General features: G+C 32.6%; 1 protein-coding gene, 1 non-coding gene and 1 pseudogene across 2 annotated transcripts; 2 read left to right on the top strand and 1 right to left on the bottom strand.

The window, feature by feature from the left end:
• Window positions 1–1392: 1392 nt before the first annotated feature.
• LOC130934447 (arogenate dehydrogenase 1, chloroplastic-like) lies at window positions 1393–5007 on the top strand (annotated as a pseudogene).
• Window positions 5008–11070: 6063 nt separating this feature from the next.
• On the top strand, window positions 11071–11178 carry LOC130937296 (small nucleolar RNA R71). Its single transcript, XR_009068520.1, has one exon. It is a non-coding gene; the product is annotated as a small nucleolar RNA R71 (small nucleolar RNA).
• Window positions 11179–18437: 7259 nt separating this feature from the next.
• LOC130934446 (uncharacterized) lies at window positions 18438–20087 on the bottom strand. The gene has a single exon (XM_057864017.1). It carries the CDS (start codon window positions 20085–20087, stop codon window positions 18438–18440), a length of 1650 nt encoding a protein of 549 aa, XP_057720000.1.
• Window positions 20088–20977: the final 890 nt, after the last annotated feature.

The raw sequence follows: 20977 nt of genomic DNA, 5'->3' as shown, positions 1-20977 counted from the left end.
ACAAATTAAAATGAGGGTTTTGATTATCAATTACCATAAAAAACAATAAAATAAGAAAGCAAACAATGAACGGTTGAGAAAATGGTATGAGAATGGAGTTAAGGTTTTGGAGATGTTTAAATGTTCGGATTAATATTCAATGTCAACTACCTTGATCATGCAATGATTATGTTTATGGCAAACCCCAGGTGATTAAATTCCTATTCCTAGGCAATCTAACCTCCTCTAATCTAACTGACTGTCAATTTCTTGTTTACTTAATTATATTAGAGGGTTAAGTTCAATTTCTGATTTATAAGCTACACAACTCTAAGAACCCAAAAGCATAATACAATTATATGTCACATACCACACTAAGTCCAGATAATTAGAAGTTGTGAGAAATTGGTTTTAAGCTGTAATTATAATGATATAACTCTTCCAAAACTCAAATAGAATTCAAGTTGAATTAGAGTTATTTTCCAATAATCACTAATCCCTAGGATGAGGAACGAAACTAATCCTTAAACAATAATCAAGACATTAATTAACGGTAGAAAAATAATTATTTATTAATTTATTCAAGTAAACAGAGTTTCTAACCTTAACAATGGAGGTTTAGTTGCTCATGGTGTAGAAAACCCTAACCAAGAAAAGGTTGTAAAAGTGCATAATGAAATTTAGGAGAAGAGAAGTTCTTACGAAGGTGGATCTAAATCCTATTTATAGTTCTATTTAAAAATAGATTTAAAACTTAAATAAAATCCTAAGAGATCTTTTCTAATAGCTTTTGATTTAGAAAATCAAATCTTCAAAAGCCACATTGATTTATTACAACGTATGGTCCCATTATTGTATATGCATTCGGCGCTAAACGCCAGGTATTGAGCGTTTAACGCCACCCAGACAACAAGCTTTGTACGCAAAGAAAAGTGGTCTTGGCGCTAAACACCGGTGGCTGGGCGTTAAGCACCAGGTGTACTGAAGTGTGATACGTATTACGAAGCCTTAGGCACTAAACACTAAGTCATGGCGTTTAGCGCCACCCATCCAGAGGAGAATTGTCTCTCTTAAGCTCTTGTAGACGTGCGTATGCATGGCTCCTCTTTCTGCTCCAATGATGCGTACATGTTGTCCTCGATTGCTTCTTCATGTCTTTTTCCACCAATTCTTCATCCGAATGCTACCTGAAATCAATCAAAAGTAAAAAAACTCAAAGTGGCATCCAATTGGGCTTAATCCACTAGAAAACTCTAATAAATCAACAGAATACCATGTAAATCACATAGAAAAGATACTAATGATGCTGATGCATCATCCTGCCAGTGTCAGCTCCATGAACTCCGTTGCAACCTCCTGTGCCTAAACACAAACCAAATGATGTCATCCAGATCAATTTTTAGAAAATCGGCCATGGCTAACCACTCAAAACTACCGCCGAAACAACCATGCTCTCCATTGCAACCCTCAAGCCTTCAAGCCTGTTCAATTACTTCCCAGATTACATTGTCTGCCGTATCCTCAATGGTCACTCTCTCCTCCCATCCACATTATTACTACCATCCAAGTAGAATCCATATTGCTTTTTTTCTACCTACAGACCACTTTGCGTGCGCATCATCGATGCGGCTCAGATCTTTGACTATGAGTCAAAGCTTGCCAAAGAGTTCACTATCTCCTAGCACCTCAAGATCACAGTTGTCGGCTTTGGCAACTTCGGCCAATTTTTCGCCACCACATTAGTCTGCCAAGGCCATACTATCCTCGCCCACTCTTGCTCCAACCACTCTGCCATAGCCAGAAAGCTTGGCGTATCGTTCTTCCGAAACACCGAAAACCTATGTGAGGAGCATCCCGAAGTGATCCTCCTCTACTCCTCCATAATCTCAATGGATCGCGTGCTCCTCACGCTCTCTCTCTAGCGCTTCAAGCACAACACTCTCTTTGTTGACGTCTTGTCCGTCAAAGAATTTCCTAAGAAGGTCCTCCTTGAGCTCCTCCCCTCCGATTTTTGACGTCCTCTGCACTCACTCAAAGTTCGGACCTAAGTCTACACCTGACGGATCAATAAGCCTCTCATCCGTCTTTGAGAAGGTTTGTATCCTCGACGAGGAGTACCATGTTTTTTACTATGAGAAGATCCTCAATGCGTTTGCTAGAGAAGGTTGCAGGATGGTGGAAATGAGTTGCGAGGATCACGACTGTTACGCTGCCAGTTCATAGTTCTTACTATACCGTTGAAAGGATTTTTGAAGGGTTTATGCTGGAGTCGATGCCAATTAATACGAAAGGGTATTAGAGTTTGTTGGGGCTGGTGGAGAACGTTGTTGGGGATAGCCTTGATTTGTATTATGGTTTGTTCATGTTTAATAAGAATTCTTTAGAGGTGCTGCAGAAGCTTGATTTGGCATTTGAGGATCTTAGGAAGCAACTCATTGCAGGGTTGCATCACGTGGTCAGGAATCAGTTGATGGAGGACGGTGAAAGGTTACACCAGTTAGATGAAAGTAACAGCCATGCATTGCTCCGGCGAGCTCGTAATGGATCTGCATTGCTGCATTCTAAGTATTTGATATTTGAAACTTGAAAAATCTCAGGGATTTTTACTACATTGTGTGAATATTTGTGATTGATATTTTAGAGAGTGTTATTGAGAGCAAGCAACTTAATCATTTTGAATTCGGAAGATGTTCTTGTGATTGGAAAAGGGTTAATACATAATAATGATTAATGAGTAATGATGCCAATAATGCAGATCCAATGATGTTGCTCTGCTAAGTAGTTTCGCTTAAAACAATTCTAGCTCGTTTGATAAGAACACAAAGCTCAAGAATGCAATCATTGGTTTTGGAAACTTTGGTCAATTCCTTGCAAAAACTATATTTAGTTAAGGTCATGAGGTTTTGGCGTATTCTAGATCAAACTACTCTGATGTGGCTCGGGAATTAAGGGTTTCATATTTCAGCAACGTACATGATCTTTGTGAGCAGCATCCAAAAGTAATCTTACTCTGCACTTCGATTCTTTCGACAGTTAAAGTTCTTAAACCATTACCTTTCCAAAGGTTGAAGAGAAGAACATTGTTTGTTGATGTACTATCCGTTAAAGAGTTATCTAAAAACCTCTTCCTTCAACACTTGCCTCCTGATTTTGATGTTCTCTGCACACATCCCATGTTTGGGCCGGAGAGAGGAAAGAATGGCTGGAAAACCTTCATCTTATTTATGACAAAGTTAGAATTACGGACGAAGAATCAAGAATATTGCGATGTTATTGGATTCTCGATATTTTTTTCAGGGAAGGATGCCGGATGGTTGAAATGTCTTGTGCTGAACATGATTGGCAAGCAGCTAGATCCTAGTTTGTTACGCACATAACAAGAAGACTTTTAGAAAATATGAGGTTAGAGACAAGACCAATAAACACAAACGGTTATGAAACTTTGTTGAGTTTGGTGAAAAATACCATGGGGGATAGTTTTGATTTGTACTATGGTTTATTCTTGTATAATTTAAATGCCATGGAGCAACTAGAAAGATTCGATTTAGCTTTTGAATCATTTAAGAAGCAGCTTTTCAGCCGATTGCATAGTATCTACTGAAAGCAGCTATTTGAAAATAAAGAATAGATCCTTGCTATGCCAGAGAGGTCTATGTGTCCAGAAAAATCTGAAGACAGTGATGCGTCATCAGCTCTTTCAAAAACTGTAGACACCAAATGAATTTATGCCGAAAATTTTCATCTCATTGATAAGCATTGTAGGCCCCAATTATGCTAATAGTAGGTTTAAATAAATCTGTTAATTCTAAAATTTCACATTCAATAATTTTTAGAGTTTGGCTGCTTTGTCCCATTGAAATTAAAAGAAAACTGTTATAATTCTCAATATATTTTAGCTTCCCTATATTTCTTAGTTTTTATGCCATGTCTAACTTGCTGCATTGATAACAGTGGAGATGGATAATCATGTATTTAGGCCAATGCAGTTATTGGCGTTAAATGTAGACTTAAGAGTTTTGAATCTTAAATGAGATAAAGCGCAATCGAGTGGACAAGCATCCCACTTTAACGCAAGGTCTGGGAAAGAGCCACCCCAAAGGATATGATGTACGCAACCTAACCTAATAATTAAATCAGTGGCTCTTTTCATGGTTTTAACCCGTGATCTTGGGTTCACACGAAGACAACTCAATGGTTGTTCCAAGGCTTCCCTTCTGAATCTGAAGTGAGATATTCGTTGAAATGAAAAATGAAGATACTTTAGATAAAAGTTGGATGTATGTAGGAATTGAGTGACTTAAAATGTAAATATTCAGTTGGTATAACGTGAAAGTAGGAAATAATCAAGAAAACTACTCTGAAGTGTGATCATGGACAATGCTGAGGGATGGCAAAAAAATCTGCATCCATGGATACTGATAGGCAAAATTGTGATTTACACTTTTTATAACTCGAACAATTCTTAGTAATGGCTCCAAGAACTTGGTGCACACTACTATGGTTCACTCACATTCTTCACAACTTCGCACAACTAACCAGCAAGTGCATTGGGTCGTCTAAGTAATAAACCTTATGTGAGTAAGGGTCGATCCCACGGAGATTGTTGGTATGAAGCAAGTTATGGTCATCTTGTAAATCTCAGTCAGGCAGATTATAATGGTTGTAGAGGTTTTCAAAAAATAATAATAATTAAAGCATAAAATAAAAATAGAGATACTTATGTAAATCATTGGTGAAAATTTCAGATAAGTGTATGTAAATGCTTTGTCCCTGTGGAATCTCTGCTTTCCTACTGCCTTCCTTTAATCCTTCTTACTCCTTTTCATGGCAAGCTGTATGTAGGGCATCACCGTTGTCAATGGCTACTTCCCATCCTCTTAGTGAAAATGGTCCAAATGCTCTTGTCACAGCACGGCTAATCATCTGTCGGTTCTCAATCATGTCGGAATAGAATCCATTGATTATTTTGCGTCTCTCACTACGCCCAACAATCGCGAGTTTAAAGCTCGTCACAGTCATTCAATCCTTGAATCCTACTCGGAATACCACAGACAAGGTTTAGACTTTCCGGATTCTCACGAATGGCCGCCAATAATTCTAGCTTATACCACGAAGATTCTGATTAAGGAATCCAAGAGATATTCGTTCGGTCTAAGGTAAACGGAAGTGGTTGTCAAGCACGCGTTCATAAGGATGGATGATGATGAGTGTCACGGATCATCATATCCATCATGTTGAAGTACAACAAATATCTTAGAATAAGAATAAGTTGAATTGAAAATAAAATAGTAGTAATTGCATTAAAACTCGAGGTACAGCAGAGCTCCACACCCTTAATCTATGGTGTGTAGAAACTCCACTGTTGAAAATATATAAGTGATAGTCCAGGCCAAATAGCCAGCCTCCACCAAAGACATATGAATTCAAAAATAGGGAAAAGGACCCTTTGTACAATAGTAAAAAGTTCTATTTATACTAAACTAGCTACTAGGGTTTACAGAAATAAGTCTAAGTGCAGAAATTCACTTTCGGGGCCCACTTTGGTGTGTGCTTGGACTGAGCTTGAGCTTTACACGTGCAGAGGCTTCTCATGGAGTTAAACACCAAGTTGTAACGTGTTTTTGGCGTTTAACTCTGGTTTGTGACGTGTTTCTGCCGTTTTACTCAAGAATGCAGCATGGAACTGGCGTTGAACGCCAGTTTGCGCCGTCTAAGCTCGAAAAAAGTATAGACCATTATATATTGCTGGAAAGCTCTGCATGTCTACTTTTCAATGCCGTTAAGAGAGCGCCATTTGGAGTTCTATAGCTCCAGAAAATCCATTTCGAGTGCAGAGAGGTCAGAATCCAACAGCATCAGTAGTCCTTTGTCAGCCTGAATAAGATTTTTGCTCAGGTCTCTCAATTTCAGCCAGAAAATACCTAAAATCACAGAAAAACACACAAACTCATAGTAAAGTCCAGAAATGTGAATTTTGCATGAAAACTAATGAAAACATCCCTAAAAGTAGCTAGATCCTACTAAAAACTACCTAAAAATAATGCCAAAAAGCGTATAAATTATCCGCTCATCACAACACCAAACTTAAATTGTTGTTTGTCCCCAAGCAACTGAAAATCAATTAGGATAAAAAGAAGAGAATATACTATAAATCTCAAAATATCAATGAAGATTAGTTCTAATTAGATGAGCGGGACTTGTAGCTTTTTGCCTCTGAACAGTTTTGCCATCTCACTTTATCCTTTGAAGTTTAGAATGATTGGCATCTATAGGAACTCAGAGTTCAGATAGTGTTATTAATTCTCCTAGTTAAGTATGTTGATTCTTGAACACAGCTACTTTTATGAGCCTTGGCCGTGGCCCTAAGCACTTTATTTTCCAATATTACCACAGGATATATAAATGCCACTGACACATGACTGGGTGAACCTTTTTAGATTGTGACTCAGCTTTGCTAAAGTCCCCAGTTAGAGGTGTCCAGAGCTCTTAAGCACACTCTTCTTGCTTTGGATCACGACTTTAACCACTCAGTCTCAAGCTTTTCACTTGGACCTGCATGCCACAAGCACATGGTTAGGGACAGCTTGATTTAGCCGCTTAGGCCTGGATTTTATTTCCTTGGGCCCTCCTATCCATTGATGCTCAAAGCCTTGGATCCTTTTTACCCTTTCCTTTTGGTTTTAAGGGCTATTGGCTTTTTCTTCTTGCTTTTTCTTTTTCTTTCTATTTTTTGCCTTTTTTTTTCGCAAGGTTTTACTTTTTCACTGCTTTTTCTTGCTTCAAGAATCAATTTCATGATTTTTCAGATTATCAATAATATTTCTCTTTTTCATCATTCTTTCAAGAGCCAATAATTTTAACATTCATAAATAACAAGATAAAAAATATGCACTGTTCAAGCATTCATTCAGAAAACAAAAAGTATTGTCACCACATCAATATAATTAAACTAATTTCAAGGATGAATTTGAAACTCATGTACTTTTTGTTCTTTTGTATTAAAAATATTTTTCATTTAAGAAAGGTGAAGGATTCATGGAATTATTCATAGCTTTAAGACATAGACACTAGACACTAATGATCATGTAATAAAGACACAAATATAGACAAACATAAAGCATAAAATAAAAAAACAGAGAAATAAGAACAAGGAAGTTAAGGAATGAGTCCACCTTAGTGATGATGGCGTCTTCTTCTTGAAGGACCAATGATGTCCTTGAGCTCCTTTATGTCTCTTCCTTGCCTTTGTTGCTCCTCCCTCATAGCTCTTTGATCTTCTCTAATCTCATGGAGAATGATGGAGTGCTCTTGGTACTCCACCCTTAATTGGTCCATGTTATAACTCAAGTCTTCTAGAGAAGTGTTGAGTTGTTCCCAATAGTTGGTTTGAGGAAAATGCATCCCTTGAGGCATCTCAGGGATTTCTTGATGATGAGCTTCCTCATGTGTCTCTTGAGATCCATGAGTAGGCTCTCTTGTTTGCTCTATCCTCTTCTTAGTGATGGGCTTGTCCTCTTCAATGAGGATGTCTCCTTCTATGATAACTCCAGTTGAGTGGCATAGATGGCAAATGAGATGAGGAAAAGCTAGCCTTGCCAAGGTAGAGGGCTTTTCGGCTATTTTGTAGAATTCAAGAGAGATGACTTCATGAACGTCTACTTCCTCTCCAATCATGATGCTATGGATCATGATGGCCCGATCCACAGTAACTTCAGATCGGTTGCTAGTGGGGATGATGGAGTGTTGGATGAACTCCAACCATCCTCTAGCCACAGGCTTAAGGTCCAGTCTTCTCAATTGAACCGACTTGTCTTTAGAGTCTCTTTTCCATTGAGCTCCTTCAACACATATGTCCATGAGGACTTGGTCCAACCTTTGATCAAAGTTGACCCTTCTAGTGTAGGGGCGTGTATCTTCTTGCATCATAGGCAAGTTGAATGCCAATCTTACATTTTCTGGACTGAAATCTAAGTATTTTCCCTAACTATTGTAAGATAATTCTTTGAATTCGTGTTCATACTTTGATCATGGTTCCTAGTGATCTATGCATTGGCATAGAACTCTTGAACCATTAAGATTCTGACTTGTTGAATGTGGTTGGTCAGAACTTCCCAACCTCTTCTTTGGATCTCATGTCAGATCTTCGGATACTCATTTTTCTTGAGCATGAAAGGGACTTTAGGGATCATCTTCTTCTTGGCCACAACTTCATAGAAGTGGTCTTGATGGACTTTTGAGATGAATCTTTCCATCTCCCATTACTCGGAGGTGGAAGGTTTTGTCTTCCCTTTCCTCTTTCTAGAAGTTTCTCCGGCCTTAGGTGCCATAAGTGGTTATGAAAAAATAAAAAAGCTATGCTTTTACCACACTAAACTTAGAATATTGCTCGCCCTCGAGCAAGAGAAGAAAGAATAGAAGAAGAAGAAGAAGAAATGGAGGAGAGGGAGAGAGAGGTGTATTCGGCCAAGAGGGAAAAGAGAGGGTTGTGTGGTGTGAAAATGAAGAAGGATGGAAGGGTTTATATAGTGGAGGGAGAGGGGGTAGGTTCGGTTATTTAGGGTGGGTTTGGGTGGGAAAGAGAATTTGAATTTGAAGGTAGGTGGGGTTTATGGGGAATAGTGGATGGATGTGAGTGGTGAAGATGTGATAGGAAAGAGAAATTGAGGTGATTGGTGAAGGGTATTTGAGGAAGAGTGTTATTGAATTGTGTGAAAAAAGAGAGGGTGAGTTGAGGTAGGTGGGGATTCTGTGGGGTCCACAGATCATGAGGTGATCCTGTGGGGTCCACAAATCCTGAGTTGTCAAGGATTTATCATCCCTACACCAATTAGGCGTGTAAAATGCCCTCTGCATGCAATCCTGGTATTTAACGCCAGATTGATGCTTGTTTCTGGCATTAAACGCCAATTCTATGCTTGTTTTGGGCGTTCAACGCTAGTCTGCAGCATGTTTCTGGCATTGAACGCCAGTCTGCAGCATGTTTCTAGCGTTGAACGCCAGTCTGCAGCATGTTTCTGGCGTTGAACGCCAGTTCCATGCTTGTTTCTGGCGTTTAACGCCAGCTCTCCTCAGGGTGTATTCCTTGCGTCTGAACGCCAGACTATTGCTTGTTTCTGGCGTTCAATGCTAGATTCATGCTCTGTTCTGGCGTTGAACACCAGACAGATGCTCCTTACTGGCGTTTAAATGCCAGTAAGCTCTTCCTCCAGGGTGTGCTATTTCTTCTACTGTTTTTTATTCTGTTTTTAATTTTAGTAATTGTTTTGTGACTCCACATTATCATGAACCTAATAAAACATAAAAGAATAATAAAAATATAGATAAATAAAAATTGGGTTGCCTCCCAATAAGCGCTTCTTTAATGTCAATAGCTTGACAGTAAGCTCTCATGGAGCTTCACAGATGTTCAGAGTATGATGAGGGCCTCCCAACACCAAACTTAGAGTTTGAATGTGGGGGCTTCTCAACACCAAACTTAGAGCTTGGTTGTGGCCCCCCAACACCGAACTTAGAGTTTGATTGTGGGGGCTCTATTTGACTCTGTATTGAGAGAAGCTTTTCATGCTTCCTCTCCATGGTTACAGAGGAAGATCCTTGAGCTTTAAACACCAGGTAGTCCCTATTCAATTGAAGGACTAGCTCTCCTCTGTCATCATCAATCACAGCTCCTGTTGTGGCTAGGAAGGGTCTTCCAAGGATGATGGATTCATCCTTATCCTTCCTAGTGTCTAAGATTATGAAATCAGCAGGGATGTAAAGGCCTTTAACCTTCACTAACACGTCCTCTACCATTCCATAAGCTTGTCTTATTGACTTGTCTGCCATCTCTAATGAGAAAGTGGCAGCTTGTACCTCAAAGATTTCCAGTTTCTCCATTACAGAGAGTAGCATAAGATTTATACCTAACCCCAGGTCACACAGAACCTTCTCAAAAGTCATGGTACCCATGGTACAGGGTATTAAGAATTTACCAGGATCTTGTTTCTTTTGAGGTAAAGTTTGCTAAACCCATGTATCTAGTTCACTAGTGAGCAAGGGAGGTGCATCTTTCCAAGTCTCATTACCAAACAACTTGGCATTCAGCTTCACGATAGCTCTTAGATATTGAGCAACTTGCTCTCCAGTTACATCTTCATCCTCTTCAGAGGAAGAATAGTTTTCAGAGCTTATGAATAGCAGAAGGAGGTTTAATGGAATCTCTATGGTCTCTATATGAGCCTCAGATTCCTTTAGGTCCTCAATAGGGAACTCCTTCTTGTCTGGGAGATGTCCCATGTGGTCTTCCTCATTGGGATTCACGTCCTCCCCTTCCTCTCTAAGTTTGGCCATGTTGATTATATCAATGGCCTTGCACTCTCTTTTTGGATTCTCTTCTGTATTGCTTGGGAGAGTACTAAGAGGAGTTTCAGTGATTTTCTTACTCAGCTGGCCCACTTGTGCCTCCAAATTTCTGATGGAGGACCTTGTTTCACTCATGAAACTTAAAGTGGCCTTAGACAGATCAGAGACTATGTTTGCTAAGTTAGAGGAGCTCTGCTCAGAATGCTCTGTCTATTACTGAGAAGATGATGGAAAAGGCTTGTTATTGCTAAGCCTGTTTCTTCCACCATTGTTAAAGCCTTGTTGAGGCTTTTATTGATCCTTCCATGAGAAATTTAGATGATTTCTCCATGAGGAATTATAGGTGTTCCCATAGGGTTCACCCATGTAATTCACCTCTGCCATTGTAGGGTTCTTAGGATCATAAGCTTCTTCTTTAGAAGATGCTTCTTTAGTACTGTTGGATGCATTTTTCCATCCATTCAGACTTTGAGAAATTATGTTGACTTGCTGAGTCAACATTTTATTCTGAGCCAATATGGCATTCAAAGCATCAATTTCAAGAACTCCCCTCTTCTGAGGTGTTCCATTACTCACAGGATTCCTCTCAGAGGTGTACATGAATTGGTTATTTACAACCATGTCAATGAGTTCTTGAGCTTCTGCAGGTGTTTTCTTTAGGTGAATGGATCCACCTGTAGAATGGTCCAGTGACATCTTAGAGAACTCAGATAGACCATAATAGAATATATCCAAAATGGTCCACTCTGAAAGCATGTCAGAAGGACATCTTTTGGTCATCTGCTTGTATCTTTCCCAAGCTTCATAGAGGGATTCACCATCTTTTTGTTTGAAGGTCTGAACATCCACTCTAAGCTTCCTCAACTTTTGAGGAAGAAGAACTTAGCCAAGAAGGTCGTGACCAGCTTATCCCAAGAGTCCAAGCTATCTTTAGGTTGTGAGTCCAACCATGTTCTAGCTCTGTCTCTTACAGCAAAAGGGAAAGCATGAGCCTGTAGACTTCAGGATCTACTCCATTAGTCTTAATAGTCTCACAGATCTGCAAGAATTCAGTTAAAAACTGATAGGGATCTTCTGATGGAAGTCCATGAAACTTGCAGTTCTGTTGCATTAGAGCAACTAGTTGAGGTTTTAGCTCAAAATTGCTTGCTCCAATGGAAGGGATTGAGATGCTTCTTCCATCAAATTTGGAAGTAGGTGTAGTATAGTCACCAAGCATCCTCCTTGCATTATTATTTTCGGTTGCCATCTCCTTTTCCTTTTCGAAATTTTCTGTAAGGTTATCTCTGGATTGTTGTAATTTAGCTTCTCTTAGTTTTCTCTTCAGATTCCTTTTAGGTTCAGGATTTGCTTCAACAAGAATATTCTTGTCCTTGCTCCTGCTCATATGAAAAAAGAAAGGAACAGAAAATAATAATAGGGATCCTCTTTACCACAGTAGAGAGATTCCTTTATGTTAGTAGAAGAAGAAAAGAATAGAAGAAGGAAAAGAGAAAAATTCGAACTCAGAGAGGAGGAGGGGGTTCAAATTTTAGGATGAAGAGAAGTGTTAGTAAATGAATGAATAAATAGAAAGAGATGAGAGAGAGGGGTTTTCGAAAATTAACTTAAAATAAAAGAAAAATATTAAAGTTAAAATTCGAAAATTGTTTTTGAAAAACAGTTAGTGATTTTCGAAAATTGAGAGAAGAAATAAGATCAAAATTAAAATTTGAAACAATTAGTAATTAAAAAGAATATTTGAAAAAGAGGGAGGTAATTTTCGAAAATTAGAGAGAGGAAAGTAGTTAGGTGGTTTTGAAAAAGATAAGAAATAGTAAAACAAACAAAAAGTCAATTAGTCAGAATCCAACAGCATCAGCAGTCCTTTGTCAGCCTGAATCAGATTTTTGCTCAGGTCCCTCAATTTCAGCCAGAAAATATCTAAAATTACAGAAAAATACACAAACTCATAGTAAAGTCCAGAAATGTGAATTTTGCATGAAAACTAATGAAAATATCCCTAAAAGTAGCTAGATCCTACTAAAAACTACCTAAAAACAATGCCAAAAAGCGTATAAATTATCCGCTCATCAGATACCCGCTGGGATTACCTACGACGAGGAGGTTAACGTGGACCTGCAAAATTTCTACGGGGACAGAGACCCACTCCCATGAATAAATGAAAACCAATCATAAAATTTTTCTTGCATGAATATTAGTTAAAATTATAATAACATGTATATACATATGTAAATATAGATATATAATCATAAGAATAGTTTATTTGAGATATATGTCCAATTTTTTGTAATATGTAAATGTGAATCAATATATAAATAATTTTTTATTTTATAATTATTTTATTTTAAAATATTATATAAAATTTTAAAGAATTTAAAAAAAAAATTATTCTTCGTTATAATTATAAACATGTTTATTATAATTTTTTTAAAATTTTAAAAGTTATTTTATCAAACATAATTGTAGTGTTTATATTTATTAAAAGTTTTTTTAATTTAATTTTATCAAATGCAAGTATTACGACTTTTAAAAATTTATCTTTTATTTTTATAAATTATTTTTAAAAAATAAAAACTTTATCAAACCAAGTCTCAGTGTATTGCATGAAATAAAAATTCTGCAATTGGTGATGTCATTTTAATATTTTTTTTGGTTGGGTTTGTGGGTGATGATGGGTCATACTGCATTGCATCGGGACAAGGACAAGTAGTCATAATTCATAAACATAAACACCGATTTTTTATTTATCTTTGAAATGTTAATATTACTATCCTTTGTGTTATCAAACGTAGAGATGAAGTTAAGTTTCTGTTGGGACGACAAACAAAGACCCCACCACAATAATGCATATCGTTCTGCAAATCATTAGGGCAGTCCGGGCAAGACATCTGTTCTTTTTTTATTTTTCCACATCTCATGCTTTTTTATCTCAGTTTTCCCACTTGGTTTTCGTGTCAGATTCTTATTGCTATTTCTTACTTGGATTCACACGAATATCTACTTCTATATACTTAACTGGAATTGATAACTAGTGACGTGCATATGCATTATTTACACACTTGTTCCATTATTGACTGATTCACAGGATTTAAAACTTTACATGCTAATGCTACTACAAAATTAAGCATTTTCAACAGACTTTAACTATGGTTTCAAGAAAAATATAATGTCTGGATGTTTGTGATAACAAAATCTATTTTGTCACGACACTCAATGATAGTTTGAGTGAAGGCAAGAAAGACCTAGTTTGAGTGAAGGCAAGAAAAGAAAGACCTGCTTCTGCTATTTACATTGAGCGTTGATAGATAAGTAACATTCTCATTCTATATACTCAGGTAAATTTTCCATATATTATGAATTCTAAAAAATGCTTGACCGTGACAATATAACATTCATTTTTTTTTGGGTATCTACACCATAACATTGATTGTGTAATTTAGGTTTCATTTACATACATTGTAATGAATTTCATGTAGTGTTTCATTAGTAAATTTTTATATAAGTTATTATAAATAAATTAATTTTAAATTAAATACACTTTTATACGCAAAAGTAGGTAATGAAATGTTACACAATGCAAAGGAAGTATAGCATTTTCTGGACATTAATTTGGTAAAAATAAAAAAGAAATAAAAAATAATTAAACATTAAAATATGTATAATTAAAATTTATTTAATTAATAAGGATTATACATAAAGAATTTTTAAGAAGGAATCAATAATAAAAGCATTAAACGTATATTAAATTGCTATATATGATTTTTAATGTAAAAAAAGATAGATTAAAGTTAATGGCAGCATAACACCTTTTTGGTAATAAACAAAGGATTTAATTAACACGTATTTGAAAATAAGTTAAAATTACTAGTAATAACTTTTTTCTAAATATTTTACTTTAACAAATATATAATAGATGCATTAAAAATTTAAATTTTGTTCATCTATTTTTATGAAGACTTTTTTAATTGGTAATTTTATCGTATGTCATGTTAACTAAACCCATAAATAATTAATAAGATAAATTTATTAAGAAAACAATTATTGCATATTTAAAAAAAAAAGATTGGTGTTTGATTTATAAAGTCATTAAATTTAAAGATAACAAATATGGAAAAATTAAAAATAAGTTTAGCTGATATGTGTATTAAAAGTATATGATAAGATTATTATTATAAAAAATTTTAAATATTTTTTTAATGAATACAAAAAAATACATTGAAAATTTAAATTTTTATATTTTTAATAAAAAAATTTAATTTACAATTTTAACATGTATTCTTAAGATATAAATGAGTTAAATCCATTAAAAATATATAAAAATTACATTCAAATAGATAATAATTTTAAATTAGGTGAACAAAGGTAAAACAAAAATTGAGATTAATTAATATTATTCTATCATTTATTATACTGTAAAGTAATTATAAAAAATTTAATTTACCTAATATTTTAAAAAATTGATTTTTAAACATTATTAATATAAAATAATTTTATATAAATATATATTTAATTTAATAATAAAATAAAAAATAATTATTTTTTTATATTAATACATAAATAATATAAAATTTAAAATTTAAGATATATAATCATTTAAAAACTTAAATGTATTTATAAACTATTATGTAAAATATCCTTACATTCAAATTAGGATTTCTTTAAAATAAATAATTTAATGATTTTATTTACTAAAATATGTAATTCGTAACGTATTTATTAATTTATATAATTTGACTTATCTCGTTTATTGTGTAAATTAGATAATTATGAATGTATCTTGTTTTATTTAGAGTTAAAAAAAATACACATATCTCGTTTATAATGTAAACAAAATATATTTATTATTATAAAAAAACGATTACAATAATCCAAATTTTAATACTTAAAAAAATACATAAAAATTTTATTTATATTTATTTTTAAATTTGTAACAGGTACAAGAAATATGTATACTTAAATTTTTAATATTTAGAAGAGTACATAAAAATTTTATTAAATTTATTAAATTTTCAATTTTTTAATTTGGTATCTTCTTCTATTACTTATTTAAATTTTTTGTTTATTATTTTTTTCTGAATTCCTATAAATTAGATTTGAAACCGCCCATTATTTTATTTAAAGTAAAAATTCTTTATTTTTATAAATTAAATAAATATAATAAGTATCGAAATAAATAATTTAAAAAATATTTACTAAAATAAATATTTTTTTCTTATCTCGTTTATACTGTAAACGATATAGGAAAGTTGGACGTAATATGTGTATATTTCGTTTATAGTCTAAATTAGGATTTACCTCACATCACACATGATTCATAGCTTCAGTCTATACTCTATAGCCATGCAAGATAAACTCAATCATCCTCACCTAAAATCTTCTTCTTCTCGACTTCTTCACAAAAAACCGCATAGCTTCTGTCATGTTGTTGCTGAGTCTATCACCGCTTACTTATTCACAACTCCCATCTTCCTTCACAGCCAGAGACGGATCCACGTTTAATATAAAGGGGGCATTTGCCTCCACAAATTTTTTTTAAAAAAATTAATACTTATATACATATATACCACTTATTATATTATATTTGTCTCAAAATAAAATATAAATAGTTCTTTTGTATTTTATGTTAAAAAATATTTTGTTAAACTTAACACATAATAATAATTATATTGTTAAATTTGATTTAGTATGAAAAATAAATAAATACACTCAAAAATTAGTGATAATTAATTATATTATATTAGTTAATTAATTAATAATTAAATTAAAAGTTAGTTTTCTAATTAAATACAACTTAAATTATTAGTAATTTTTTAAAAATTGTTTAAGATATAAAAATATATTATACTGTAATTATTTTGGTTAAAAAATTTATTTATACTATACAAATTATAATAAGTAAATTTGACAATTAAGTAAAATAATTGTTTAAAAATATATATAAAAAATAATATTTAATCATGTTAAAAATAAAAAAGGTCCTTATAAATATTTTTTTTGTTATTTTAAATATTATATTATGCGTATGAAATTATATTTTTATTATTTTAAATATTATAATAATGATTATGTGTATATTTCTAGTTCTTATCAATATGTATTAGATAGTTCTAATTTTAAATTTTGAATATATCTAAACCAATTTAGATTGATCAAGTGATCGACTTATTCGTCAGCTTAAATAAGTATTGAGGGTTCGAATTCTGTCTCGTATGTATAGCAACTCGTTGCCAGCCAATTGTAGATTTTTAAATGGAATTCAAATTCATGATGGATTAGTCCTTAACTTTTGAATATCATGGGAAGCAAAAAAAAATATCTAGACCTAAATTTTATTATATTTTTGTCCCCATTACTAAATTTTTTTGGGTCTGTCACTGTTCACAGCTTATGTCATCATCGCTGCTAATCCCGTTACCGTTGTTGTTGAGCCCGTCGCCACCATTCTCATGCGAGTTTTTTTTCTCTAGGTAAATTTCTCCCCCCTCTCTCTCTCGTCTGTTAAGTTCTTCTATTCAAACATTGATATTTAAATTATAAAAAAAATTGATTTTCATATTTTATAAAATATCATACTGGCGGTAATCGTAAATATGACGCTACTTAAAATTAAATAAAGTAACATAGATAAAACAAATAAAAAAATAACTTAATCTTGTATAAAATTTACCTATAAAATTTGGTACCAAAAAATAAATTTAATTTTAGTATATTAATAATATAAAATATTTTATATAATCATTCAATTCAATTAGATTTATCTATTTAGGTCATTATTGAAAATAAATTTAAGATATCAACATACAATTACTTTAAATTAAGCAATAATTATCAATACTATATAAGAGACACACTATTTCACTAAAAATGATTGCCATAAGGGATAATTTTTCAATTTTCTATACTAATATTAAAAAGTTTATATAATACTTTATAATAATATTATCATGATCAATACTATATGATATCAAAACAAAAAAACACCGTACTAATATAATAATATTAATATTATATAAATAATCTTTGTATTTATTTTTCTGTGCGTATATAATATTTAATTAACACATTAAGACGTATATAATATTTTGTTAATACATATATAATATAAAGTGATTTACAAATTATTATTAGTTCGTATATAATGTATAATTAAATTTAATGAATTCAATTAGAATAAACAATAAATTATTTATTTTATTTAAGACTTTATAAATGAATAAATTAATTAATTAATATAACAAATTACAATTAATGTAGTAAATTTAATTAAGTAATATATATTATAATAAATTATATTAATATTTAAATATCTAATCAAATCAATTAGCTGATATAATTAAGTCATGGTAATAAATTGTATTAAATGAGTTAAAATAATTAAATCGGGAAACACTCTCCAAAGCATGCCACATCAGCTCCATCATTAAGTGCAGACATCCGATTTTTATATAATAGAACAAGTTTAATCACCCGTGCCATGCACGTGATAAGATTAAAATTATAATTTTAAGTTGTTATGTTAAATTTCATTTTAGTTATAATAATTTAATTAATAAAAAATAACTTGTATGCATTATTTTTCTTTTTTTAATATAGTGTTAATTGTATTAACTATAAAATAGTTATTTAATCTACTTTTTTCAATAAATCAGGCATATATACTCAATATGACCATAAATAATCTAGTAATACTTAAATCTACCAACAAAGTTTTATATGTTAGTTTACTGTAAAGTAAGAAAATATCAAAATCAGCTCAAAATGAAGAACAAATTAATAGGGAATCCTAATGCAGAAAGTTTTGTAATAAACAATAAATAGTTTAAACCTAATGAATAACAATTCAATGCTATCCTTTGATACCTGCAAAATATATACATGAAACAACACTGTATTAATGTTTGTATATAAAATTATATAATTAACGTAATTATAAAATTGTTTGTCAAGAGAATAAAATTATACGAATTTTTAGGATAATTTTAATATTCTCAAACTATTAATGTACAATAAAAATTCATCTATTAGTTCCTAGAATTTCTAAATTTTTTTAAGTGATAGTAACAAAGTTTAATAAATAAATAGATTTAGTAAGACATTTTGTTATTACCTTTTTATTATAGGCTCTCAAAAACTTCTCTATATACCACATTCATCGTGCAGTTATCTTCCATGTGTCCATGATCTTGCAACAGCACTCGCAGACCATCTTTACTCGTTACCCTTGATAACGCAACATACAATTGACCATGGGTGAAAACTGGCCTTGGAAGGTAAATTCCAACTTTCGATAGAGTTTGTCCCTGAGACTTATTTATTGTCATTGCAAATGACATAATAATTGGGAATTGTCTTCTCTGAAACCTGACCGGCAATGTTTCATTATTTGGAATTAGATTCAGTCTTGGGATAAGAACAATACTTCCAGCTTTGTTACCAGTTAAAGTCTTGCATTCTATCACATGATTTCCCATTCTTCTAACTTGCATCCTTGTTCCATTGCACAAACCATTAGTTTGGTCTATATTCCGCAGCAACATAACAGGAGCGCCAACCTTTAAAACCAACTTGTGTGGTGGTAGACCTGAACAATTTATTCCATTTAGAATCTCCGGCGAGAAAGCATCTAACTCAAATTCCATATTTCCCTCTTCAGCACATACAGAGTCTGAACTTAAGTAGACTCTTTCATGTCCAGGAAATTCTGTAGTCATCTTGTTGTTGACATCACTGACACAATCTAAAGTTGGTGCAAGAATTGCTCTATCCTTGAAATAATTTTCAACGGATAAATTCGATAACATATCTGGATACACGAAATCAATGAGGTCATCCAAAGCTGTCTCAGAGTTCTTAATCAAAATGTCAGATGGTATATGAACGATTGATTCACCATCTGTTGTATCACCAGCCAAACCATCACCAATTTTGAGTAGCCATTCTGCAAAATTTCTGTGTTCTTGTATGTTGTTGTTTTCATCTAGTGACAATCTCATGTTTTTTGTAAGCTTCAAAACTTTACAGTTATGCCACAAATATGAAGAATTAATAGAAGACTGAATTATATCTTGCCTTGAGCCTCTAGGAATCACAGGTAAAATTTGTCTAAAATCTCCTCCGAGAACAACAACTTTACCTCCAAATGGCAAATGAGCATTATACGAATCTGAGCACCTTAAGATGTCTCTGAGGCATTTGTCTAAAGCTTCGTAACAATACTTACTTATCATTGGAGCTTCATCCCATATGATTAATTTGGCCTTGGATATTAACCTTGCAAGAGGACTTCCTTGTTTAATGCTACACAAAGAATCCTCATTTATGGCCAAAGGAATTTTAAACCTTGAATGTGCAGTTCTTCCATTAGGCAGCAAAAGTGCAGCAATCCCACTCGAAGCAACATTTAAAACGATACCTCCTTTAGACCTAATTGAGCATGATATAGTTGACCATAAGAACGTTTTTCCACAACCACCTTGACCGTATAAGAAGAAAAGTCCACCCATATTACCGCTAACAGCACCAATTATTTGATCGTATGCAAATTTTTGCTCATTAGTTAGCCTTTCTAAATACCCACCTAGTTCATTCGCAAGAGCATTAACGCCAAAGTTCAACTCTTCCATTATAATTCTGTCTTCTAAGCTGGACACCAAATTTTCTGAAGGATATGACATTCCACAATATTCTTTCAATGACCTGCCATTTGACTGGAGCAAATCCTCAATTTTTGCAAGTGCAATATCTTTTATTTGGACTTTTGACATGATCAAATCTGTATTTTTTCAATTTAAAATAACACAATTACTTCAAAAATTATTAAATTAATCTCTGGTAAAAAATGTTTAAAATGCACTATTGAATGATAAATAACACTCCTTGTTTTCTATTTAAAAAATGCTTCATTAGTAACATGTCCTTTTAAAAAATATTATTGTGATTAACATGAATATCAAAATCATTATAACATAAAATAAAAAAGACACACAAATAACCGATGCAAATGCAAGTATTGGAAGTATGTGGATTTAGTTACGGTTTCTTAGATTAAGTAGATATGGTTTACAGCAATGAATCAAAATTTGTACTAAAAGGAGGAAATAAAGCAAGCACGAAATATATATATATATATATATATATATATATATATATATATATATATATATATATCCAATTTTTTAAGTAATGTTTTGTTATATTTCCTAAATATTATCAGAGAAAGAGAAAAAGTTAAAGTGATCACCAATAAACAATTTGCCATATGTATGATAATTTTATTCCCAAAAAAAAAACATTCTGTTAAAGAAAATAACTCTAAAAATTTCTTATCCAATACTTTTGTTATAATTATATGATAAATTGAATATTATCAGGGAAAAAAATTATAATAGAATAAATTAATATTTTTATTATTTTAATTTTTTTTAAAATACATTATAAGCGAGATGTATATCTCGTTTACATTGCAAACGTTTATACTGTAAACAAGAATACGAGATATATACGTGTCGCGTCTATCTAGCTTATTTCGTTTACATTGTAAACGAGATAAGAGAAATATTTATTTCAGTAAATATTTTATAAATTATTTATTTTAATAATTATTATTTTTATTTAATTTATAAAAATAAAAAATCTTTTAAAGTAACTATATGGT

This window comes from Arachis stenosperma, chromosome 6 (assembly GCF_014773155.1).
Source record: "Arachis stenosperma cultivar V10309 chromosome 6, arast.V10309.gnm1.PFL2, whole genome shotgun sequence".
Classification (NCBI taxonomy): Eukaryota; Viridiplantae; Streptophyta; class Magnoliopsida; order Fabales; family Fabaceae; genus Arachis; species Arachis stenosperma.
This window is presented reverse-complemented; position numbering and strand designations above follow the sequence as displayed.

What these genes read in the sequence shown, in the direction of transcription:
- LOC130934446 (XM_057864017.1), bottom strand. Translation starts at nt 20,087, where the DNA reads ATGTCAAAAGTCCAAATAAAAGATATTGCACTTGCAAAAATTGAGGAT.